Source organism: Agelaius phoeniceus, chromosome 2 (assembly GCF_051311805.1).
Source record: "Agelaius phoeniceus isolate bAgePho1 chromosome 2, bAgePho1.hap1, whole genome shotgun sequence".
NCBI lineage: Eukaryota > Metazoa > Chordata > Aves > Passeriformes > Icteridae > Agelaius > Agelaius phoeniceus.
The window spans coordinates 102,026,337-102,052,929 of NC_135266.1; the positions used below are offsets into that span (position 1 = coordinate 102,026,337).

The 26,593-nt window shown below is 40.1% G+C and overlaps 1 protein-coding gene and 1 long non-coding RNA gene across 4 annotated transcripts in view; both read left to right on the top strand.

Moving 5' to 3' along the window:
• Window positions 1–1,120: 1,120 nt before the first annotated feature.
• On the top strand, window positions 1,121–3,404 carry LOC129117624 (uncharacterized). Its single transcript, XR_008533863.2, has 2 exons — window positions 1,121–1,488; window positions 2,246–3,404. It is a non-coding gene; the product is annotated as an uncharacterized LOC129117624 (long non-coding RNA).
• Window positions 3,405–6,733: 3,329 nt separating this feature from the next.
• The window catches only part of BACH1 (BTB domain and CNC homolog 1), a 37,089-nt gene continuing 17,229 nt past the window's right edge, over window positions 6,734–26,593 (top strand). For 2 of the 3 annotated variants that reach the window (XM_077174445.1, XM_054628382.2), the window contains exons 1-4: window positions 8,180–8,309; window positions 20,040–20,337; window positions 22,171–23,556; window positions 25,224–25,430. In XM_077174445.1, coding sequence (XP_077030560.1) covers window positions 20,098–20,337; window positions 22,171–23,556; window positions 25,224–25,430 — 1,833 coding nt within the window. In that variant the 5' untranslated portion in view covers window positions 8,180–8,309; window positions 20,040–20,097. Of the gene's footprint in view, window positions 6,883–7,648; window positions 7,695–8,179; window positions 8,310–20,039; window positions 20,338–22,170; window positions 23,557–25,223; window positions 25,431–26,593 lie in introns of those variants that run through there. The other variant, XM_054628383.2, reaches the window with a different exon arrangement.

A 26,593-nucleotide genomic window follows, 5' to 3' on the forward strand; every position in this document is an offset into this window, starting at 1 on the left:
AAAGCTGAGGGCAGATCTTAGCAGGTAAAATATCAGAAGGGGTGGTATACAGATGATGGACATGGGTTTTTCTCAATGGCAGCCAGTGACAGGCAACTGGCACAAACTGGAACACAGGAGGCTCCATCTGAGCATCAGGGAATCCCTTTTCACTCTAGGGGTGACCAAGCACAGGTTGCTCACAGAGGCTGTGGAGTCTCCATCCCTGGAGTCTCTCATCCCTGGAGATATCAAAAAGGGTCTAGGCATGATCCTGAGCTCTGCTTGAGCAGAGGGTTTGGAGCAGATGTACCTTAAAACCTCAGCCATGCTGTGATTCCGTGATGGGAAAGGGGAAGAGAAACTGTTCCTGAGATAGGCTTTGACACTGGTTTCAAGAAGGTCCTACTTGCACTGTGAGAAACTCAACTCCAAAAGGTTTCTAAAAAAAGGTTGTGTCTCCCCTCAGTCCTGGTACAACCAGACTCCTAAGACATGGATCCTGAGCTGTGCAAAGAGGAGAGAGGAAAAATACAACCAGTAGGAAATTTGCTTATTATTGTGTGCTAAACTATGCCTTATAAGACAAAAAAAGTTAGCTAAGAACCAAGTTATCAGGAAATGACACTGTATAATCAGTTCCATCAGTTCTATAACAAGTTCCAGATTTGCAAGTGCACTTTCCAATTGTCAGCTTGATGTTTTTAGTAACTTTCATTCTCTGACAAACACCAACCACTAGTTTGTGCATCATCCAATGGTCTGGTTTTGAGAAGCTGTCAGAGCCAGTACAGAGAATTGCAGGTTTATGTCTCTTTCTTTCTTTCTTTCTTTCTTTCTTTCTTTCTTTCTTTCTTTCTTTCTTTCTTTCTTTCTTTCTTTCTTTCTTTCTTTCTTTCTTTCTTTCTTTCTTTCTTTCTTTCTTTCTTTCTTTCTTTCTTTCTTTCTTTCTTTCTTTCTTTCTTTCTTTCTTTCTTTCTTTCTTTCTTTCTTTCTTTCTTTCTTTCTTTCTCTTTCTTTCTTTCTTTCTTTCTTTCTTTCTTTCTTTCTTTCTTTCTTTCTTTCTTTCCTTCTTTTTTCTTTCTTCCCTTCTTTTTTCTTTCTTCCTTCCTTTCTTTCTTGCTTTCTCTCTCTCTCTCTCTCTCTTTTCTTTCCTTCCTTCCTTCCTTCCTTCCTTCCTTCCTTCCTTCCTTCCTTCCTTCCTTCCTTCCTTCCTTCCTTCCTTCCTTCTTTTTTATAATTTTCATGTTGATGACAATATCTACTTCTGTGTCTGATTCGCACCAGGTTATTTTTTGCTGTGCGTAGCAGTTTTGGCGACTTTCACAGAACTAACCTGGAGATAAAATCAAAAGTAGAGTTAAAATTGGCCTCATTTTCCCTTCAGCAGAGCTGTGCACTTAAACCATGACTCATCATGACTTGCAGTCACACCCAGGCCCATGATGAGCTGACTGGCCAGTCTTGAGAACAGAAGGCAATCCAGATAGACACAGCAGAGGGGTGAAGGTAGGCTCCCTCCTCTTACTGGATCACCACAGTGACAAACAAGCCAGCAATCACCCTGGTTTCTCAGCTGAGGTTCCAGCTTGGTAATGAGCCCTAGAAACTGAATAGCCTCTCTTGTGGGGCATTTCAATGTGCAGCTCTAGACAGAAGTAGGTACTAAATAAATTTTTTCCTCAGTTATGAGAAATGGGGAAATGCACAACCTCAGGAAAATAAATCACCTTTTCTGAAAGCTGTAACAGGAGAGTGACTGTGTCAAATGTCAAACTAATTTCCTGGCAAGTCATTGAATGATCAATGCATGAATAGCAGGCTACAACATGCTTATGCTGTGAAATTAAAACTTAGCCAAGTGTTTGAATGCATGGTACCCTTTCCTATTTTTGGTATGCTTTCCAGCCTTAGCCAGGTCCTCAAATACAGCATTCACTTTTGCAATCATTCTGTGTAGCAAAAGCAAGGTGAGTGATCATAAAGAAGAATTGATTTAAGCAAAAGAGTAGCTTCATAAGGTACTTTAAAAATTATGTTATGTCATGCTGCAAAAGATATGTTACTTTATGCCACTATCAGACACCTCCAAAAGCATATGCAATTTCATTGTTCTCTATTCTGGTCCTCATATATCCACAGTAGCCTTCAGACAGCCTAAGTGTAAGTCCTTCAGAAGCTTTCTACCAATAAATGTTAAAATTAATCTTTCTTCAGGCATTAGACTCAAAAGGAAAATATGCTTTATTTCTATATTTTCTTTCAGAGTACTTGAACTGTTTCAGTCCAATGCCTGAAAACCCAATCTTTTGAGTCATTTAACCAGTGTTTTTGTTGTTCATCTGTCTGTCTTGGTTGTGTCTGACCTCTGGGATGATTGCAATAGAAAAAACATTCAGTTTTTCTTTCTTTCCTTTCTTCACTATGACTCAACATCCTTCTCCTCTCAGGGGTATGACTACAGTTCACAGGGAATAGATCCAAAGTTTCAACATTTCAAGTGTCTCACCCACAGATACTTTTGTCATTTAAGAAATCTCAGGGTACCTATTTTTGCAAATATACTGAACATTCCCTGGATTATAATCCAGGATGGGGAGGGTTAGCATTTTTCTAGAGAAGCAACAAACCAGTACTCCAGATAGCCCTGATAATGAAGTGCTAAGGAGTGAAAGCAATAACCAGATATGTATGGGAATATTGTACTACCAGCAATTAGTTTTCCTAAACTAAGCATATGCAGAAGGGTTATCCCAAATTGCTACTTCATACTTCAGGAGACTCTCAATAGACTGTATTATAAATTAAAGAGATGGGTTTTTCCCACCTGTGAAAAATGCATATTTTATGACTGGCTTTTAGCAAATATTAAAATGAATATTATATGTGTTGTGTTAGAAAGTTATGTTGTATTAATTTTCTTAAGTAGTGTGTTAAATATAGTTTTAGGTTATAATCAAATGTTAAAATAGAAACTATACTGTGTAAGATACTTTTTTTCTAAAGAAAGGACTCGCAGGGAGATAGCAGCCACAGGACACCTAAATCTTTCAGAGAAAGAGAATTTATTGCCCCATTTTCAGAAGAAATGAACTTCTTCCCACCTCGTTGAGGATTGAAGACATCATCAGGATTAAGAGGAAGAAGCTGACACTGACCAGACAGAATCCTGTATTTGCATGGAATTTATGCATCATGTATGAGGTGTATGAATATGCAACAGGCTGTTGCTTTTAAGGGTTAATCCTCTGTTAATGGGTGTCCTTTTCCAGGCTTATTTTGCCCAGAAAAAGGTACCCGGACTGTCCTAACTCTTTATTTCTGTTGTCTTGTACTGTCCTGGTCCAAATTATTATTACTCTAATTATATTGCTATTTTTATAACCATTGTATTATCATTAAACTTTTTAAAATTTGAAAAACAAGTGATTGGCGTTTTTCACACCAGCCTAGCAGTTTGTTTTGTGAAGAGATGACTCTTTTCCCCAGCATGACCCCTTCACATGGGGTCTGTTATGCATTCACTCTGTGGTCCTGGGAATGCACATCCTCAGTCCTCCAAGCATCAGGTGTTTCACCAGTCTCCCTCTACCTTCCCAAACTCCTGGTGTTTCCACCAGCCACGTGTGGATATGCACCTGGATGGAAACAAGAGCCTGCTGGTGTCAGGCTCTGCAGTTTTCTGCCCCAGAGCCCTCCCAGTGGGATCCCAGGGCTGGAAACACTCATCCCGCCCTGCAGGACATGCTCTGGCTTCCCCACGCATTTCCTCACAGGGTTCAAGAGAGCTACTGTGTGAAAATGCCTGGTCTGGAGAGCCTGGCTGCAGTAATTTCACTTCACCTCCTGAACACCTCTGGTCTTCTCCCAGCTCAGTCAGCTCAGGCATTGCTGTCTGACAGAATTACAGCCATTGACAGTGTTTACTCCAGGCTTCCAGGAAGGCAAATCCATTTCTCATTAATAAATCATCTTCCTCTTTTAAGTTAAGTACCCTTATGACGCTTCTTTAGCTGTCCTGCTGCAATTCTCATTCTTTGGTCTTTTCATACAGCTCCCCCAGCCTGTCTAAGCAGAACTCTTATTTTCTGCAGCTAGCCCCTTTGTTTCCCACCTTTTTGCCATTCTTTACACATGGTTTATATCTCTTCTCACAGAATCAAAAATAATTCTAATTCTATTAAAGAAAATAAGTCCCTTTTTTCCCATTGAAATGTTACTGCTTAATTTAAGGATGGTGGTTTTAAAAATGATATCTGTGGGGAAAAAAAAAAAGGAAACAAACCAGATTTAACCGAGACAGCAGTTTTCATTTTAAGAAGATTTGATGTGAATCTGGACCATATTAGATGTAGGTTTAAGAGAATTACACTTAAAATTGCATTTTAAAAGATGGTTTACTAGAATAGGATTTACTTCTAGGTAGAAAACTTTTTTTTTCTCATTTTTTGTAAAGAGGGAATGCAAAACTATTTTCCTATGATTAACACCATGCTTTCCCAGGACAAACAAAGGAGTTTTGTAAGCCAGAAACCACAAAAAATAAGCATGTGTGTTCCCAAGGATTAGAACAGTATTACACACATACAGCAGAAGACGGTATGGAAATAAATTCTAAAATAATGTGTTCAAAGGCTTCAAAAACCATTTTAAAATAAGAGTCAGTTTTTCAGCTCATACATATTGACACAGCCCTAAGGTTTTTAGATACATACCACAGTAGCCTCTTGATAGCTCAATTTACAGTTAGAAAATGTTATCTAACTGTAGATTAGAAAACAGCTTTTGTGTTTGCAAGTTCACAGGAGGGAGTGGTTTGGCTTTCATTTACTGGAATGTAAAACGGACAAATCTTCTTTATAAGATGCCTACAGAAGTCGTATTTGATGTGGCCATGTCCACAACACGGTCATCAGCCTCTGCCCTGTGAACCTACAAGATTCACAAATACAAGATGGGCCTTCAACATGAATTGTTCCTAATGACTCGCCAGCACATTTGCTGTGAAGGATTCTGATGAAAGCATCCTGCAGAACTCCATGTCCATGGGTTTAATCCAGGAGTTCTGTCTCTAGCCTAACCCAGTTATACACATTCCCACCACAAAAGCATGGGACAGGCATCTCCAAAAGGAGTTTCATCACCCCTGTGTCAGACACCAGCCACAGAAAGGGAACAATTTCCCCATGGAGATTCCTATCTAGGACCCTAGATGAGCTGCTTGGACTACACAGCTAAATTTTAGATGGCTATATGTAGGTGAGATGAATCTCACCTTTAGGCTTGGTGTAAGAGCCTGAATGAGGGATGCAGGACTCCAGGCAGCTCTCCAAAATGCAGTTTATTGTATCCAAGATGTTACAGCAGTCCAGGGTCCTGGGTAACAGAGCCTGTACCTACAGCTGTCAGCTCCAGCTGCAGGCAGGCCTGGACACCCTTTGGTTTTGCTTACAATGCATTCTATACTTTTTTTGATGAGCATCTTAATACAGTAGAACCAATCTATACCTTAACTGTTATCTATAGCCTATCATAACTACTGTAATTACCATATTCATGTTACTATTCTCCCATCACTAAAAGTTAGTACATTACAGTTTAAGCTAGAAGTTGTTCTTCAGTTTTCTTGCAGTGGAAAATTCTGAGACCTTTTTTCTACTTGCAACATTGGCATGCTTGTTTGCCTGTGGAATCTTTCTGCTTGGTAAAAATATCTTTCTGTTTGAGGTGGGTTTATCTTTTGCTATAAGCCATAAAACCCCCTTCTAAATAACATACCCTTTGCCTCCTTGATTATCCAGTAAGACTGGCTCAGCAGTTCTTTTCTTCTATATCAAAACTTGCTTTCATTTCTATTCTTTCTTCAGTTTCTACATTCAAAAATCTTTCTGCTATGCATACATATCTGTTTGACTTTCTTGTCAAACTTTCATCCTTCCCAACACTTGGGATATGTCACAATTTACCTCTGGAGTATTTATTAGTCAAGTTTCTATGGCAGGAAACCAACTTCAGCATAGAAAGGATGAAGAGAGAGGACAAGGGCAGAAGAGAACACACCCAGTATTAAAGATGGCCTGAGTATTTCACAGTATAACCTGTGCCCTGCAGTACACACAACTGACCTGCAGATTAGAGCACTTTCATCTCTCTGGATCAGTGTCAATCCACAGGGCAGCCAGAGCTCAATAAATTGAGTTACAAACTGGTGGGAGCTGAGGCTGGAGCATTCAGAGTGCCAGAAAACAACACAAAGACAGCTACAGCCAGGCTTCATAAGAAATTAACAACATTTGACAGAATGGGACCTAAAGTCCCATTAATGCCACCAATGCATCAGAAAAATAAATCAAATTCAAAAAAAGGGAAATTTTCCCTTGCTTTGTTCTGGTGATATTGTTATTATTTGTTATCATGCACACTAACATTGTGAGCATTTGTCACCTGAGTTTTTATATTGTTTTAAATGCTTAAAGCATTTGTCATTCATCTGCAGGAGGATGTATGTCCTTGATTTTGAGCTTAGATTCCCGGATCTCCTTTTTATTGGTTTTACTTCTTCATTTTAGGAAAAAAAATGGACTGGTTTTTTGGGGTTTTTTTTGTTTGTTTGGTTTTTTTTTGGGGGGGGGGGGGGGGTTGGGGTTTTTTTTGTTGTTGTTGTTTTTTGGGTTTTTTTGGGGTTTTTTTTTTTTTATTTCGTCTTTTAGTTGTGACTAATTTCAATGCAGGAAACTTATGCAGTTCTTCAGTCTGTGAGTGAGAACTAAGCTATTACACTGTAACTTCACTCCTATTGTGTGGGAAGTAAGAATTGCATCATCCCTAGGATCCAGAACAGGAGATGAAGATCCCTTCTTGGTGGGTGTGGTCCATGATTTTGTAGTCAATCTTTCAACCAAAGTAAGAGCTCCTTTTGGTTTTATTCGTTTCTTCCCTCTTCTGTTTCCCTCTCTTCCCCACAAAAATCTTTGTGGAAGACCAAAAAAAACCCGAAATACCCCAACTTTCAGTCTAGTAGTAGGTATTTTAAATTTTATGCTTAAACACTGTAAAAATCTCATACTTCTGCAACTCAGTTTTTACCATCGAAACAGTTTTCTTTATTCCCCTCTTCACGTGTGAGTACCAGGGGATTAGGAATTCCCAACAGATCTAAGAGCATGACAACAAGTCATATAAAACATAAAAAGCAGGCATAGAAACTTTGATTCAGAGTACCTTAGGTATTGTTAGTACCCAAATCTCAAGACAAATGCTACTTTTTGGATATCATTACCTAATAGCTGCTCTTAAATTTAAATTCCAACAAATTGCTTAGGTTATTTTGTAATGCAGCTCTTTGTACTGGTGAATACGTTGACCAACTAATAAATACAAGTCATTAAATTCTGCCTTCTTAACAAGGTGAAAGGCCATTAGCAAACAGACATTGAAGGAAAATCTGTAACAGCCTCTACCAAAACTGAAAGTCAACTGTAAAAACAGCTGAAGAAAGTTATGTGACACTCAAATACAGCGTAAAACAGCATGTCACTCTACGAAACATTAAAAAAGAATCATTCAAAGTCACACTGAATTGTTAAACTGGGTTAAAATATCCTAACAATGAAATTCCCATTAGCACTCTTGGCAGTGCATCATTTGCTGTCATTAACGTTTTATTCAGGAGCTCCGGGAGGAGGCTGCCTCGCCTGATGCGCTTGGATAAACAGGTACGTGGAAGCTGAGAGGGAAGAGAGGGAGAGAGGGCAGGAGACAGGGAAGGGAAGGGAAGGCGAAGGGAAGGGAAGGCGAAGGGAAGGCGAATAGAGGGAGGGAAGAGGCAGGGAAGGAGGGAAGGAGGCAGGGAAGGAGGGAAGGAGGGAGTGAAGGAGGGCAGGCAGGGCAGGGAGGGGCAGGGAAGGGAGGGGAGGGAAGGCAAGGCAGGGCAAGGCAGGGCAGGGCAGGGTGGTGGGGAGGCGGGGGGCAGGGAAGGCAGAGCGGGGCAGGGAGGGCAGGGAGGGAAAGGGACGAAGGGAGGGCAGGCCAGGCAGGCCATGGGCCGGCGGGCGCCATGTCCCGGCGCTCTGCAGCCGCCCCGTGCGCCGGCAGAGCTGCGCATGCGCGGCGGTGTGGGCGGCTGCGCGTCGGCGGCGAGCGCCGCGTCCAATGGGCGCGCGGGGCGTGCGCGGGGCGTGCGCGCGGGGGGGCGGGCGGTGCTGCGGGCAGTCACCTGACGGCGCGCGCCGCAGTCGGGCCGCAGCCGGAGCCGGGAGCGGCTGGGCCCGGGCGGCGCGCGCGGGGCGAGCGGGCACGGCGTGAGGCGGCGGCGGGCACCGAGCACCGAGGTAAAGCCGAACTGCGCCGCACCGGCCGCCGGCGGGAGCGTGCGCGGTGAAGGGTTGGCGGCGGGGGTGCGAAGGCGGCGCCCTTCGGGCGGAGGGCGCGGCGAGGCGGGGGTCGCCGCGCGTTCACAGGGGTGGTGTCGGTGGTGCGGCCTTTTCCCGGCGCGGCCCGGCCCGTGCAGGGTCGGGGGTCCCGCCCGCGGGGGCGCCGGGGCGGTGGCGGAGGCGCTTCGTCAGGGCCGGGCACCGGCGGCGGCTTTCCCTCGGCGGTGCCTTGCTGAGAGTATTGCACCGTTCCCCCCAGCCCGCTCCTTGCTCGGTGCCTGGCTGAGGGTATTGCCCCCAGCCCGCTCCTTGCTGAGGGTATTGCCCCCTTGCCCCCAGCCCGCTCCTTGCTGAGGGTGTTGCCCCCTTGCCCCGAGCCCGCTCCTTGCTCGGTGCCTGGCTGAGGGTGTTGCCCCCTTGCCCCGAGCTCGCTCCTTGCTCGGTGCCCCCCTCGGCTCGCAGGGTGCCCTTGCGCCCCGCTGAGCCAGGCGTGAGTGTCCCACGCCGCGCTGCCCGGTGCTGTGCGAAGGGACCGGCTCGGCCCCGCTGGGAGGTCGGCGGGATCCCCGCTCTGCCGTGCAGCTGGTGTTTCCCTGTGGGGGGAGCCGGGGAAGGTCTGCTTTAGATTGTAAACAACGAAATACAAATCCTGTCCGTCCTGTTCTGTGCGCCGAAATCCTCGGCGTGCTTTGGGGCTTGGTGGAAATGTAGTAATCGCAAAAGAACAGTTACCCCTTTTAGCTTGACAGTAATCCCAAAATCATCTACAACTCGGTCTTCCAAATCCTTATTGAACTAAAAAAGGGGGGAGAAAGTGTTCTAGCAGTAAAGATAACTGTATGTGGAGTAAATTTTGACAGATGCGTTAATTTGAGGACTTGAGGAAGGAAGTTTGTGTGAAAAACATCTGACTGCAGTAATGGAGTCATTTCAATTTACTGTAAATTAAGGTGATGCGGCACTCACAATGCTCTAGCATATAGAATCAGCTCTTTAATCTCAAGTATTACACCATACAGTAAGAAAAGAAAGGTCTATATTCCTGTCAACATGATGAGTTTGAATTAAACCATCTGAGGTAGATCACAAAATACGATTTGTAAAATGAGTTTAACTTTAAAATTACTTAAATAGCATAATTACTCTTGGATGCCCAAACTCAAGTGAATAAGCCTGTATGTGCCTTAGCAAGCAGTGAGGCCCAAAACAGGCAGATTTGCAGAGAGACACAGTTGTCACTGAAAACTGAATACCCACTGTGTTTTTCAGAAGGGTTCCCTTTGACCTGGCTTAGTAAATCTGAAAAAAAAAAAAAAAAGTTAAATCCCTTAGTATTTGAAATTCTTGAGAATTTCTAGAGTGTGTTTTCCAATTTACTTCAAAAAAGAGCCTACTCTTCTTGTCTGGGTTCATCTTGTGATGTGAACAAAACCATAATAAATGGGGTGTTTGGGAAGTTTGCTTTACTAGCACACTCCTGGTTTTAACTAAAATGCTGAAGTACATATTTAGCTTCCATCAGCTGTATCTTTGAGTTTATGTGTGAAAATGTAGAAGACCTTAATGTGCTAAATGTTTAATTGCTTTTAATAGGTACTAACATTCTTATGCAAAGGATATTTTGACCACTGATAAATTTCTTATGATAGAGTTGGTCTAGTATGAAAGCCCATAACCTTTACCTGATCCTTTGGATCAGGTGGGCACTCTTGTTAGGTGTAGAATAGACAGGTCTTTGCACATGAGTTCTGTAAATCCCAAATAACTCTGCTCTACGGTTCAGGGAAACATAGCTCAACAAGTCTCCTTGTCATTGTCATCCCCACCTTCCACGTTTGATAATCAGCCTGTTTCTATAAACACTTAATGGGTTTTCTTTTAACCCCAGTCCTGTCTCTCTCCCTGCACTGGGCAGGCTGGTGTGGGGGCAAAGAAGGGTGGTAGATCAGTCAGAGGGTTCATGTTTGTGTCTGAATGCTGGCATTTTAATTGTCCTGTAGAATTTGACCACTGAAAGTTTCATGGGGGAGGTTTTGGGGAGCAGGAGAAAACCCTGTGGTATTCATAATGTGAGTCCTGTTTATATGTAGTCCTTAGTCAAACCAGAGGTAGTGTGTTAGTTGAGGCAAGTGTGGGTAGGAACAAAACATTGAGTGAGCCAAAATTAACTGCTGAACCAATCACTGAGTTGTGTAGATTCAGCCTGGTGTGACCACAGTGGGGATAATGTGTGAGGATCCACCTGCAGGTTTCCCTGCCCCCACCTCTAATTCAGAGGGAACTGAAAGTGTTGGAAAGGCTTACTTTGCTGTAACAAATCAAAGGCTGCATCACAAGTCACTCTGTTTCCAGCAGTATGCAGTGTTTTTTGGTTAAGGCACTCTTTAAGGGTGGAAGAAAGTTTTGTTCTTGTTAAGTGTGAAGGGAAAATGTAGTATTTGGTATAAAAGTGAGTTAGAAGGTCAGAGGAAGGCTCAACTGACCGATCAGCTACTGAAACTTTAAAAAGGGGAAAGTGTGCTGTGAAGGGTAAATTGACTTTAGAAGCATTGGTGGAATACAAATAAATTGAGTTTAATCATTAAACATACACTGGAGAGTGGGAGAGGTGTAGCCTAAGGTATCAGTAACTAAATGTCTTTAAATGAGAGCCTGTGACTTAAAGAATATTCAATTAATCTTAAAAATTGTGTTGAGGTACTTTGTTTGTGAATGACTTTATTTGAACTGTTAACATAATGTTTGTAGTTGTTTGGATTCCAGTGTTGGCCCACTGACAAATACTATGATAAGTAAATATATGGCACTTGCTTGCCCTGTTCATGCTACTTTTAAGGTCATCAAATCCCAGAATCCTGAGGTGGTTTGTATTGGAAGGGACCTCAAAGCTCATCCATTTCCAACCCCCTGCCATGAGCAGGGACACCTTCCACTAGACCTGGTTGATCCAAGCCCCATCCAGCCTGGCCTTGAACACTTCAGGGATGGGGCAGCCACAGCTTCTCTGGGCAACCTGTGCCAGGGCTCACCACCCTCACAGGGCAGAATTTTTCTAATAGCTAAGCCTGCTTTCTTTGATTTGAAGCCATTCCCCCTTGTCCTGTCACTCCTGGCCCCTGTCCAGAGTCCCTCTCCAGCTCTCCTGCAGCCTCTTTAGGCTCTGGCAGGGGCTCTAAGCTCTCCCTGGAGCCTTCTCTTCTCCAGGATGAACACCCCCAGCTCTCCCAGCCTGTCTCCAGAGCAGAGGGGCTCCAGCCCTCAGAGCATCATTGTGTTCTTCTCTAGGCTCATTCCAGAAGATCCATGTTACTCTGATGTTGGGGTCCCCAGAGCTGGAGATCAGTATTTCATGTGGTAGCATCCCAAAAATGCTTATTTACAGGTCAGCTAGTAAGATCGTGTCTTTTGACATCATATGTCAGATTGGAAATAGTCTACAATTTCTACAGGATGGGAGGACTGAGACAGTTTGGTGTGATTTGTTGGAGACCTTTACTATACCCTTATATATGCACTAGACCAGGCTTCAGATAATAAATATTTAATTTTTTTTTAAGTTTTATTATTATATATTGTTAGTTCTGATAAACCTGTGCTGCTCTGTTTTCATATAAATGTTTCTGAAGTTCCTTCTGATTTATGTCTAAAACATTTGCAGGTTTCTTTCAGTTTCACATACTGTGAAGAACTGTCATGGAAACAAATCAAAGTTAAACAGATAATGCCAGAAATGAGATTATAAATATAATTTCCAACCAGTATTTTCTTTGACTTGGAAATATAGCTGTTTCACAGTTCTTTCATATTGTTTCTTGTGTCCTTCTAAGTACATTAAATGGTTAATTTAGTATTCATCATACACATTTTGACATACACACTTGTAAATGGATTGTGATAGTCATTCAGATGAAGTTAATGATGTGGTTTGTTTAACTGTAGCAATGAGTAGAAAATGTAGCTCTAAATACAAAGGTGTTTGTCCTTTAAGCAAAGGCAGGACTTGACAGTAGATTTTAGTTGTGCATGCTTTACTTATCCTAAGTGAATATTATATTATCTAACCTAGTATTTATTTATGAAAAAATAAAAGCATTTTTTACTTGTATTTTTGGGGTGTTGTGTTTGTGGTTATTTTTGTTGTTGATAGGTGCTTTGGGGGTTTTTTTAAAGTTCTTTAGAAAGTCTGTGCATTATCTTTCCAGTGCAATTCTCTGTGAATACCAGCACAACTGAAGGGCTGTAAGTGATGGAATTTTTCAGAGGAGCCTCTGAAATCCCTTCAGACCTATTTCATTTTTTAGCAGTGAAACAAACCAAATCCCACAACACGATTTTCATCCCTGTTCCAAAAATTAAACAATTAGCGTCATCTAAAATAATGGGAAAGTGCAGAGTAGTTTGGGATTTATTTGGCTTTGATGCAGACTTTTGTCATCCTCTGGGGAAGCTTTTCAAACTTCTGTTCTTTGGAAAATGTCTATGGTTACATGGTATCAATTTCTTTTTTCTTTTTAAAATCATGGCTTCTGGAGGCTTGTGACTACTAGCATTCTCAGGATCCCCCATGCTCTCCTTCCAATGTCCCAGTTTCTCATCTATTTTGCAAATACTGAGAAAAAAGTATGTATTCAGTATTAAAACCTGGAAAACAAATTAAGACTCTTAGCACAGACTTAAGACTTGTCAGGCTTCCGTGATTGTTTTTAATACTCACTTGTGATTTGACAGGAGTCCAAATGCAGTGTTTAAAATTTTGCTACAAAAATACAAACTAGTAATTTTTTAAAATCTCATGTAGGTAATTAAGCTGTGAATAATATCTTCCATGTGTTAGACTAATAAAGAAGACAATTTAGAATTGTGACTCTGCTAATAACTGAAGATTAAATATACTTTCTTCCTAAAGGAGAAAGCATTGTTCTTGGGTAGCAAAGCTTGCTTTTTGCTTTTTTATCACTTTTTCTTTTGCAGTCTTTTTGAAGATGAAGCAATGAACACGCACACTAAAGTGCTTGTTCATTCTTTGTCAGCATAATGTGAATCAGCAGCTATTAACCACTGTAGGCATTCATCTGTAATATAACTATTTCCTTAAAAGGAGATAGCTGGGGGCAAGGACAGAGAGATAAAGCTGTAGGGGAAAAAAGCCTTTGCAGTGTGTTTTGAATGAGCTGTGCCTTATCTAAACTGTCTTGTTTTAGCAGTAGTAAATTATAGTTGTCGCTTTGGGCTTCACGTGTGTGATGACAGAGCTTTTTTTTTATAGGCTAAAGTAAATGTAAATGTCAACCCTGAGAAAACTGATGGAATGACTGACCTGCTAGAACTTACTCAGTAGATCAGCATAATAGGAGTAGCACCAAGAGTTTTGTTTTCTCCAGGCTGTATTTTTGAAGGTCTACAATTGTATTTTTGCCTGCTGAGGAATTTGTAGTGTTCCAAGAATACAGATATTTTAGAAGCATGGTGCTAACTGAACAGATCATTATTGTCTGCTAGGTGATAAATTAATCTTGCTAGTTTTATAATTTTTGTGATCACAACTGAATTTTCGTCTGGGTGCCCAAGTTCATTCAAGCAGCTGAGAGAGCAGTGACAGCCAAGGTGTGTCCTGCCTGGCTTCTACAGCTACCAAGGGGAGCTTTGCTCCCTGCTCTTTGGTTTCAGAACTTCACCAGTGTACAAGTGGCACTTTCTGCATTTGCTAGAGAGGATGGATACCTAGTGTGGTGTTGCTGGATGCTTGTTCGCTAAGGAAGGACTGAGGAACAGGGGTTTGTTTCCATTTTTATAACCTTAAGCTGGATCATGTATGGAAATTATATGGTAGGTGCAGATCAGAAAAAAGCCAGACACATGTAGACTGAGTTGATTTGGATGGTAGGACTGCATGGTTATATCTGAGTCTAGGAATAAAAGGCTAGCTCTTCTTTATAGGAATATCTGAATTGGATTTATTCACTGATGGAAAAGAAGAGGCTTTTGCTCTTTAAAAGAACCCTGAGCTCATAGGATGTAACTCTTGTAGCTCGAGTGTTTTTGCTTGGCTCTTGCTAGAACTATGGCTTAGTGGAGCTTAAAACAGAAGGACCACAGGTCCATTTTTGCTAGTTTGTTGCCCAGCAGCTCTTAGGTATGTTACAAGTGATGGTAACAAGGTAGATTCCTGTGTTTTATTTGGCAGTGAGTCTTTGAGACAACTGTTAGATTTGGATCCTAGATTGGGTTAAATCGGGTGCCTTTGGATGAGTCCTCTATTCCTCATTGTTCAGCTGGTGCTAAGGAAATTCCTAGTCACAGAAGCACAGAGAGGTCCTGCTGGATAGGAGTGGCTGCTCTGCAAGGCTAACTGCAGTGCCAGGTCCTCAGCTGAACAGGGAGAGTGTCTAGTGATTTCTGAATCAAAACCTCCTCTGATTTACTCTGCTCTTCAGTCTGCTTTTTTCCTGAATTTGAAAAACCTGTCGTTTGGAGGGGAAAAAAAGAATTTGGAAGACAAACTTTGATATGTGGAGATGGATGCTGCCTCTGGATTTGGTGTTCCCAGTGCATCTTGGTGACCATTCGATACCGGAATTTAATTTTCCGGGTCCTTGGATTTAGCACGAAGAGTGAAGATTGTAAAATGTAATTAGCTGTTTTTCCTGAAAGTCAAAGTCTTCAAAGTAGTAAAGATATGACTGTCATTGATTTGCATGGGTTCCTGTGCTCTGATTTAGTATTTTTAATGACATTTGAAACATTCAGAGTGTTCAAAAAGCATTTTGGTAAACATATATACAAATGTGTGTGCTTTGGTCACCTTCGATGACAATTTGATGCCATTTAGCTTCCCTCAACTCTTCCAGGACACTTACTTGTCCACAGGATGTTGAGTGCCCTCTTACATGTGGTGGTGCTGAGCTTGAATGAAAGTTTGTCTGCCTTGTGTGAGATTTTTGTGTGGATGAGGAATACATCACGCTATTTTGAGTTCTACTCTGGTACTCTGTTCCTGCTCTGGTACTCTACCTGCACTGGATACATTCCTCAACAATGTTACCTGTTAAACTACTATTTTTCTTCTGTAACTTAGCAACAACAGTTCCTTATAGCTTTAGCTTTACCTAGTTTCGACCATCATGATTCTCATATTTGTAATAATTTTTTTTTTAAACTATCAATGGGGAGACTTTATGGTTTATCTGAGGATCTGAGAATCTATCTTTATTCTCCAGTCAGCTAGTAAAGAGCAGTAATTGTTACCAGGTGTAAGCACTCAGATGAGCAAACCTGCAGCCTAATTTTAAAGTACCTTACACTCCCTGTACCTCACTATTACCTTCCTGTAATAATGTAATGAATGACTTTGAATGCATGAGAAAAATGAGCCTTGGATGAGATGCGTGTTTTACAATGAGTCCTGATAAGCATCTTGCTTTGGTCTCTATACTGTGTACTTAAATGTGTATTCCTTTTTTAAATGTGGTTGCAGTACTGATTTCCATTAAGATAAGTATTTATATGTTCTTTGGATATATAGATATAAAATCAATTGGATGGAGAGATGTCTAAATTTACTGAAGATATGGTAATTTTGCAGGTAACTGTTGGGCATTATTTTCATAATTGTGTACTAGTAGGGAGAAAAAATGGAGTTACTTCTCTTTGATAAAGCAGAATAAAGTTTTCTAGCTGGTACTTAGGAGGAAATATTTTTGTCCTTATGCAAAACATAATTTATCTCAAGATCACTGATAAAGAATGAAAGCTTTGTAGTAGCAGGCTTGGTTGTGTTCTCAAAGCAGAACTTGATTGGTTGTTGTGCTTCAGGTGTTCATGTAGGTTTTGTACTGGCATGTGTGTATGCTTACATTCAGAAGCTTTTTTAATTTTCAATCTCAAGAGTGTGAGGTTATTAGGTGTGCAGGGTTTCAGGTGAGAGGAATTTGAGGAATTCTCACACTATTAGTTTTCTTCCACAAACTGAGGATTTGTAGTAAGTGAGCTTTCATGGTGTTACTTCTTTATCCTTCCAACCTGTGCTATAAGAACTATTTTAAGTTTTGGAAGATCTTTTTGGATTCTCCATATTTTTTATGGCAAAATCTGTTACAAATATCTTAATATTCTTGCATGGGTTTTTTTTCTTAACATCTTTTGCGTTCAGTCACATGGTTGTTGGCACCTCCTTTGTGGGCTGTGATTTTCACAGTCATCTGCTTGTGGAATACTTTTCCAAGTTATCTGTGCTTACTTTTAGTTTTCCTTGATTGAAGGTTACTTTTAAAATACAAATAGCATTATAGGAGTTTTAGGCTGCTTTCCAAGGATATGATTTGTTATTGTTGTTTTTAGTATCGGTTTTCCTTTTTAATACCTGGTTGCTGATATTAATAATATTTCTGAGAGTGGAAAAAAGAGCCTGATAAGTAATATTTGTAGAAAATTAAATTACATAAAATGGACAGAAAAGCCTAGAAGGCCTTTTCTCATGACAGTTGCAGCGCAAACTTGTAAGTTTAATTGAATTGTTTTCTTTGCTTCATACCTTTTCCCCTCTTTGTCCACCTAATCATAAATAAAACTAATTTTAAGAATTCTGAGTGCTCTAGAAGAACAGTTATAGTAGAAGAGAAATTAAACCATTTACAGAGGAGATGTACTTTTTCTCTTTGCTATGACAGGAAGTGTTCTTGTTGTGGATGTGTGCAGAACAACCCTAGTTATAGAGCAGTTATTTTGTTCTCACACTGCTGTGGAAAATCTGGTTGGCTGTCATGACAGATGCTATCATAAATATGTAACCCTGCCCTTATTACACAACTGGAAAACAGAATTCAGACATTCACAAGTTTGACCTCTGTTAATTCTTAAGTGTAACCGCTTTTTACAGTGGTTGCATTTTCTCTTTCCCATTTTGTGCTTTTGTTTTCACCAGCATTTTCAGTTTTCTGATGCTTTACCTTTGGATTTCTTTTTATTGTATTTGAGTACCTAAATTTTACAAAGACTGAGAGGAATTTAGTGTTTGAGTGTAGTGTAGGAGTGGTATTTTTTTGGTTTTGTGGAGTTTTTTTAAAGGCTCTCCTGAAGTTTGAAATGCTTATTAAATGCTGCTTGCTATATTATGGATACCTCAAACTTGTCATCGTGTTTAAATATAGAGGGGACATAACTTGGCTGATGAAGTCCAATTAGGAAGTACAACATTCTGTCAGAGTGAAGTGTTAAATGGAGTTATGCTCAAACTAAGTGTTTCATTCACTTCTCAAGAAACAGAAGGTAGTGTTCCAGTGTTGAGCTTTTTTTTTTTTGTGGGTTTTTTGGGGTTGCTTTTTTTTTGGCAGCTGAAACATTGGAAGCTTTCCCTCAGTGCTCCAAGTTGTCCATGAGCTGTTTTGAAAGGTTGGTGTGTGTCTCACAGAGATAAGTGAGAAGGAGGGTTAACTCTTCTTCGCATTAATTTGTCTGTATCTATATAAATAGAAATAAACTCGTGTGCCTGTTAGCCTTCTGTGCTATGGAAGTGTAATGAACTGAACTGGATATTGGAATTGATTATTTTATCAGGAAAAACCCAAAAGCATCATTTATGATATGTCTTGTCTGTCTGAGGGCTCTTCATAGAAGATAGAAAACAAGAACATTTTAGGCTTGTCTTTAACTATGGTCTGCCTCATGAGTTTGCCTAAGTGTTCACCCAGAATATGTCCTTGTCTATAATGCTTCCGTGCGTTCCCCACCACTGTGGATTTAGTCTTCAATTCCTCTGGTTTGTCCTCTGTTCCTTTTTGGGGTTTTGGGTTTTTTTCACCTTGTAACAAATACAGAGTTATACTTCATTAAACTCTGTGTGCTGTAAGATGTGAGCAATATGATAAGCTAGGCTACAGAGCAATCCAGTTAGGAATATATAATTTATTGACTGGTTACTTCTCATAAGCTCTTACAAAGATAGAATTTCATGAGGAATTTTGTTCCCATGTAAATTGACTGGAAATTAAATATTTCCTAAGTTAATGAATCTGTAGTCTTGTTGTTAGGTATATGAAAACATTTAAACTGTTTCCTTCCAAAAATAAGCCCTTTAGGATTAACAGTGCATGGTATGTAGCACTTTTCTCTACCACTTCTTAGAGGGAAAAACTCAGGTTTGTGGAACTTTAGGGATTTTTCTGTTTTCAGCATACATTTGTACATTTTGTTGGTGAAGTTAAGCAGACCATGTTCCATAAGGGAGTGGGAAAGGCAGGTAGTGCTGATGTGCTCTGCACTTCACTGGGATCCAGACTAGTACTGTGCTGCTATTGCCACTGGAAATGGGGATCTTTTTCTTCCCTCTTTCTGTTCCCAAGCTCACTCAAAATGCCCGTGTGCCATGGAAATAGCTGGAGCAGTGAGTAACCAGGAGCGCAGCGTGGCTGCTTTTTCCGCAGTGTGTTTAAATATGTCCATGCCCTGTGCACTCCCCGTGTTGTGCAAGTTTCCCCACACCTGAAAGCTGAGGATTTGCACTGGCTACAGTTTCATTATTGCTGGGAGCTGGCAGATGGCAACAGCCTCTGTTGAGCAATAGGAGGATGAGGCAGTCCCATGTCAGCCGCAGTGAGTCTCCACAGCTGTGCTCAGTTACAGGAACTCTGGGCTCAAGTGTAATCTCAATGCTTGCTTTGTTAAAGGATAACGTGTCCTAGGAACACCATATTTTCTCTGCAGGATAATTCCAAATCTGACTTAAGTGGTTTCTTGATTGAGCAAGGACACTTCTTAATAATCCTTTTTTCTTCCTTTTGGTTGGAAGAAGGGCTCAATTGAAAGTGAAATACAGTGTAAAGATCAGATTTGGAAATACTTTCAAACTTTGCACTCTCTAGCAGAACTGCCTTCTCCCTAGCCCTTCTATTTTTTGCAATTTTAAGAATCTTCAGAACCGTTATATATGAGTTATATATTTCAAGGTTCTAAATACTGTCTAACTTTAACTGTTGTTTATTATCCAATGAATACTGTTATTTTAGAACTTTGTCAGAAGAGAGACTATTCCATTGCCAGGTGATCTGAATCATAATGATCCATTGGGAAAGCAAACTTGTAACAAGTATGACAAATCAAGTAGTCATGAAAGAAAAGGGGGAGAAAAGTTTGCATTAAGGCAGTTAGAGAATTCAAATTTTAAAACAAGACACCAACCTACTAGAAAATCAGGGTATTTTACCAATGCCTGATTGGTTTAGCAGACAAAATACTTTTGAAACAAGACAGAACACATATGCTTTAGTCTGCATTAGGTGAATCAGTAAACAGAAGTAGCTCACATGGTATTTTGGTGAACTTTAGTTTAATGCATTTGTTTTATTTCTCTTTACATTTTCATAGTGCTGGAGTTAGAATACACCAATTACTAAGAGTGAAAGATAATTTCTAGGTGTTACAGTAAATTTATGTCTCTCAATCACTTGGCTAAGAAAGAACAGTTCTTCATTGCTGAAGTGCATTTTTTGGTCTGTGAGATTATAAAAGCTGTGTTACGATGTACATATCAAGGTTTGGGTACTGTGAATGTCACAAGCATGTATTTATTTAAAGTACTAATTTGAAGAAGAATTAGACCAGAACAGTGCACGTTTAACCTGCTCATGTTTCAGTACCAATAGGTTCCTGTTGGACATGACTTTCAGGGGTACAACTTGTTTCTTTGCTCCCCAGGTCTGAAGCACAGAAGCATGCTTTCCCCTGAGCCTCACACCACCAGCTGTGATACAGAATGTCTCTAAGTGAGAACAACAGCGTGGTGTTTGCCTATGAGTCCTCAGTGCACAGTACCAACGTACTGCTCAGCCTTGACGATCAGCGAAAGCAAGATATCCTTTGTGATGTTACCATTTTAGTGGAAGATCAGCGATTTCGGGCTCACAAAGCTGTGCTTGCAGCTTGCAGCAGTTACTTCCTTTCAAGAATTGTGGGCCAGGTGGACGCTGATCTTATCATCACTTTACCGGAAGAGGTGAGTGTCACTCCCTTTGCATTCTACCTGCCAGTGCTTCTCATCTGCTTTGTTCAGTTCCCTTTTATGGGAGGCTGGCGTTTAACTGACGATTTAGAGTAGGGGATTTAAGAGCTGAAAGACACCAGCCCACAATCTGGGATACCAGAAATATTTTTTAAATCAAGTATTTAATGTGTATTATATTGTAAAGACTAAGTGCTGTCATCTTGGTCTGGGGTCTGTTGGTTTTTTGCCAGCGTTTTTATTCTCTGACTTTCATCCCAAATAAAAATTAGATAAATGACTACTGCAAGAGTTGCTTTTCTAGGTCAGTCACATTAAGAGTCTATCTACAATTTTTTTCTTGCTTGAGCATAGGTAGCCAGAAATGTGTAAGAGAAAGTGAAAGGAGTAGAGTGTTCTTCCCCTCTTGATCATTGCAGTTTTTGCAGTGTTTCTCCCTTAGATGGAAAGAAGGTACAGTTTTAAAATGCATTGTATTTTTTCTTTCAGTTTCATTTATGAATGCTACTTATTTGTAAAGCCACTTTTGTTTTGTTAATGTTTTTGTTTGTTATGTATGTTAATGTTTGTTACTTGTTTGTAATGTTTTTGTTTTGTTAACTACACTATGTCTGAAGACATGTTGACAGCTTATGGATAAACTGTCTTTTACATTCTACTTCCCCACATTATGAAGGATGAATTAATGTGGTGGTGTAACCTCCAGAGCATATTTCAAATGCTATTTTAAGAATTCTTTAGGAAGGTCATAAGTGTTTACAGACAGTTTTAAAGGACCGGTCTCTGTGCAGATCTCATCAACTTCACTTCATGTGTTGTGTCCTTTAAAGAGAACATGCCAAACAACTACTAAAAAAAACCAAAGTAAACAAACCCTCAAGTGATTCTTAAATTGAATTGCATGAATAATTCATTATTTTACTGCCAGAAGGATTCAGTGTAGGTAATGCATTGATATAGTGCTTTATTTAACATAAAATACTGCTCATTTCAGTAAAGGCAGGGAGCAGAGTGTGGAGTTGAGTTTGAGTATTAATAGTGCACATAGTGCTTTATTGCTCATTTGCAGAGAAGAGGCTAAAGGAAGTGTCATGTAGTTGGTAATCTGTTTGTGGGGTCTGTTTGTGGCTTTCTACTCGATTCCTTAGACATTGTTTCATGTGAAGGAGATCTTGCACAGTTTCTAATGATAGTTTTTGTTTTTCTCTGGGTTCCTTGATAGGCAACTGTTGTGAAGATATAAATGTGCAATTAAAATCACTTGCTCTAAAGGGGCTTTAAACTTGAGAATTCTGTTTGGTGTACCGGTTTTGAGTGCCTTTCTTCGAATCTATGGGAAGAAGAAAGGAGTAGGTGGCTGTAGTAGTAAATAATCATATGTGGTCAAACTCCATTTCTTCAAACTTTTTTTGCATGAATGGTGCATAAGACTAAGTGATTAATTGTATTTTCGAAGAGCAATTACTGTTAAATACCAGCAGCATACTATAGAGTAATTAGTATATAACTTGCTTTGAAATATATCTTTGTGAGCTGGGAATCTGGTTACTGATTTGCAGTATACAGCAATATTTTCCACTTTTATTACTGTAGGAACGTTTTATTAAGACACAGATCACAATAAGGAAAACTGTCACAAAACGTGCATGATAAAATTGTATCAGAAGAACTGTTTCAGAATGAGTTTGACCAGGTTTTCACAGTAGAACAAGTCTGCTTTTGTCCTGTGCTCTGTCCTGCTGGCAAGACAGGTAAATTTGTGTATTTCTCTGCTTAAACCATACTAATTTTACCACACTAATTTTTTTTCATTTGTTTTTGTAATAGGTAACACTTAAAGGATTTAGTCCTTTGCTTCAGTTTGCATATACAGCAAAACTTGTTTTAAATAAAGACAATGTGTCTGAAGTTTGCAAATGTGCAGAATTTTTGGGTGTACGCAACATTGAAGAGTCCTGCTTTCAGTTTCTCAAATTCAGATTTTTGGACTTTAAGTTGGATCAGCAGGAATGTCCCAGGAAGAAGTGCTGCACACAGCATTGTCAGAAAGCAAACCCTAAAACTGGCAATGTGGATGATGGAGACCTAGAAATAAATTGTGAAGTAGAAGCTCTTCTGGAAAAGGAATATAGTCAAATTCCTGACACAAAGCCCTGTAAAGATGAAGAAAATGCTAAATCATCGCCTGTTCTCCAAAATAATGCCAATCAAAATTGTGATCCTGTACATTTAGAAAGGGGTAGTGCTTCCAGCTTATCTTCCCAATGCCCAAAGTATAGAAAATTCCAGAAAGCTTTTGGAAATGACAAAGTTAATACTTCAGAGTCCAGTTCCAGTATTAAAGATGTTCAGGTACCCCCATTTGCAACTTCTCTTGAGAAGGAAATACCTGATAATGATGGCATACAAAAAGCTCAGGAGTGTGTGCCTATGCAGCTGATCTCAAACTGTGAAGAGACTCAGGTAGAAATGGAGGAAGGGGAAGAAGGCATTCAGAAAAAAGAAGAATCAAAGAGAGATTCTGTAACTCGGAATGTGTCATGTCCTGTGGAGAAAATGGATCTTGCTGCTTTCCCCCAAAACTCTGCTGCACCTCATGGACTCAATTCTGTGTCTATTTTACATAGTTGTGAGCAATATGGTAACTTGAATTTCAGTAGTATGCAAAACAACACAGTCTTAGCTGAAAAAACTGTGTCAAGTACTGGAGCTGGAAATGACAAAACTGAAAGTCAAGGTAACCCATCTTCAAAGGTGGATTTGTGCATTAGGGAAGCCACTAACATCAGCTCAGCTGGAGATCGAAGCAGTGTGGAGAGAGAGATAGCAGAACAGCTGGCACAGGGCTTCTGGAGCGATATTCACAGCACAGATGCCTGCCAAGTACATTTACCACCTTCTAAAGAGTACTCAGAGCCCTCGTATTCGGGGAAAAAATCAGAGTGCCCATGGCTGGGGATCAGGATCAGTGAAAGCCCTGAACCTTGCCCTCAGCGAACTTTTACAACACTGAATTCTGTCAATTGCCCCTTTATAAGCAACCTGAGAACTGAAGGATGCTCCAACAGCTCTGAAATAAACAGTGGAGATTATGTTCAGGGACAGCAACAAGAACAGTGTCCCTATAACTATGTGATAAGTTTGGGAGAGGACTCAGAGACTGACACTGAGGGGGACAGTGAATCCTGTTCAGCAAGAGAACAAGAATGTGAGGTAAGAACATCCTGATGGATCCTTTGCTTCCCAGTCTCTTAAAGCCATATTAAAAAAATCTGAGTTTTCTGTGTTTCGTTGTTTTGGGTTTTTTCTGTGGCTGCTTGTTTTTAAAAGTCTGGAACTGAAACTTTAAATAACCATTCAGAGGTTTGTATGGAGGATCACTGTTAATTCAGAGAGACTGAATAAAAGTATGAAAGTATTTTTGGTCAGATACTGAAGTGTTAGATGCCTACATATTAGATCTTTTAAAATTTTTTCTGGGACAACTGTCAGAAAACTTTGTGAGCCTTAAATCAAGGCATGAAGGTTCATTCTTAGATTTTTTTTTAATCTGCTTTAGTTTAGAGTTTAAGAAAGCTCTAAACTTCTTGGAACCTTTGTTTAATAGAAACTTGGAGCCTTTGTTTAATAGAAATTTACCAGTTTTCGTGGTTTTATTCTGAGCTGTGGGGTGAAGGTGAGAGAGAAATGATACTTCAGATTTAATGTGAAGTGACAATTAAGCTTTTAAGCTGGCTTCAGTAGCTGTGTATTTAAGACTGTTTAAGAATATCACCTTCTCTAGCACTAAGTGATATACCTGGAACAATTCCCATCTCAGTTCTTAGAATCATGGAATTGCACTGTAACTCTGCATGATGGATCATTCAGTGTTAGAAAAATTGAGTTGTTTTTAAAGCACTAAGGTTTTTGTCTTTCAAAATGCAGGGCTTACTGAGACTGAACATAAGTGAAACCTGCCATCAATACAAAAAATCTGGAATGCTAAACAAAAGGCCAGAATTTGTTTAATACATTCCTTACCTTTATGTGACAGAGAAGGTGGTATCACTGCTGAGGACAGTACTCTGGGATTTTTTATTATTTTTTGCCTGTTTGTCACCAGTAGTAGCCAATCGGAGAAAAGATTTCTCTGTGTTCTTTTTAAACTCAATTCAGATCTTTGACCAGAGCAAGGTGACATATTCTGCTACTTATTATACTCAAATGTCAGGATTAAAATAAAATGTCTGTAGTTGGATACTCAAAACCATGGTGATTATTTTGTAAAGGTAAATATGTTTTTCAGTATTGGTCAACACTTTGTGATCTCAAATGCTTTTGTAGCTCGGGTATACAACAGTAGCTCGAGCCTGGTCCTCTGTCTTCTCCAACACTAAAAAATGAAAGACAAATATTGTAACTTCTGTATTCTAAGGAAATGCCTGTTTCAGAGGAACTTTTCCTGCAGAAAAAAAAAAGCATAGGTATAAAAATGTGTGCAGGATGCAGTCTCAATAGCAGCTTTGGGAGAACTTTAGACTGTATTTGTGAGTCTTGACACCTGTTGTGTATCTCACCAAACTGTAACTCATCTTCTTAGAGTGCATCACCTGCATATTTGGTGCACACACAAGTAGCTTTCAGCCTACTCTGAATCTGCTTGTAAGGATCTAATGTAAATGTGCAAATACTCTATTGCACCTGTGCTTGAGCTCCTGTAGTTGGATCCCCTGGATTTTATCCCACCATCTGGTGGTTATTTTAGTTTGCTCTTGTCTCTGAGGTGTAGGAATAAAGATGAGTTGTGTGGTAAAGAATGCTTAAAATGGAAACTTGAGTTGTTGGTGTTTGTGTATATCAGTTCCACCTTGGATTTACAACTGTATCTCACATTCTAGGTAAAACTGCCGTTTAATGCACAAAGGATTATCTCACTTTCCAGAAATGACTTCCAGTCATTTCTGAAAATGCATAAGTTAACTCCTGAACAATTGGACTGTATTCACGATATCCGAAGACGGAGTAAAAACAGAATTGCAGCGCAGCGATGTCGCAAGAGAAAACTTGACTGTATACAAAATCTTGAATCTGAAATTGAAAAACTGGTATGTATAGATACTCATTGCTGTTGTCATGTCTTTCTCTAAACATTTTGACTGCCTATCTGGCAGTAGCTTGAGAGTGGGGTGATTTGCTGCCTTTTCCACTCAAGCTTAAAAAACTTTATCAGTCTTGTATAACTCCTTAATAGCAGTTCCAGATTTTTCTGAGCCTTGCTCTAAAGTACACACATCTTTCCTTCTGTGAACTTGTTTCCATTCAAACAAAACCTGCATCACAGGATAATTTTTGGTGAATGATGTTTCTGAAACCCATAAGCTTTGAATTTAATTGTACAGAATGATTCCCAGACTGTTATCCTACACTGCTTTTTGCCTCTTCCCCTTTCTTGCTTCAAGATTTTGTTCCTCAGCTCCTGGTATTGCTCATGATCAAGTTTGCAGTTACGCAATTGTTAGTTGTGTAAGTTCTGTTCTTGGAACACATCAACATGGGCTGGCAAACTGTTTCCTGAGTCTTGGATGTTAAAAATGAGACCCTTGCAGAAAGGCGGAAGATACAGAAGAACTTGGGAAGTTGCTTGCCTTTTTAGCAGTTGCATCAAGATTGTAGCTGAGGAATTGATGCATCCAGATTTCTCAGCAGCCATCTGTTAATATATTTTTTCCTCCTTAAGAAGGCAATAAAAAGATAAATATGTAATTTAAGAGAAATATAGGTAATCTGCGGTTAAGATTATGTAAAAATAACAATGGCAAGAAGATAATTGAGTGGCTTTTCAGAAAAACAAGTCTTTGCTTGATTCTCATCTCAGTTTCATAGTTGGTCATAACCATGTGCGCAAAACAGTTCAGTTGTTTAGGACTACTGTACTCTCATTCTTGTCCATGGAGCCTTTTAGGCTTGGTGTACCTGAATTTGGTATCTGCATCAGCTGGAAAATAGCAGTCATGTTGCATCTTTTTTACTTCAAAGTGAAAAGGAAAGTAAAATTAGAGCCAAGTGCCACGGACTGGAAACTTATTTTCTTGTGATCAGCATCTTTCACTGCATCTACTCCTACTTCTGCCGTGGGGAGATAGGCTTTGAAAGAAGGCTTGCAGTGCCATAGAGCTCTGATAAGCTGACAGAGCAGGTTGTGCTCAATGAAGAAGGTGCTCTCTGAGGGAGGGTAATCAGGTGATTGTACTAATAATATCTTTACTGA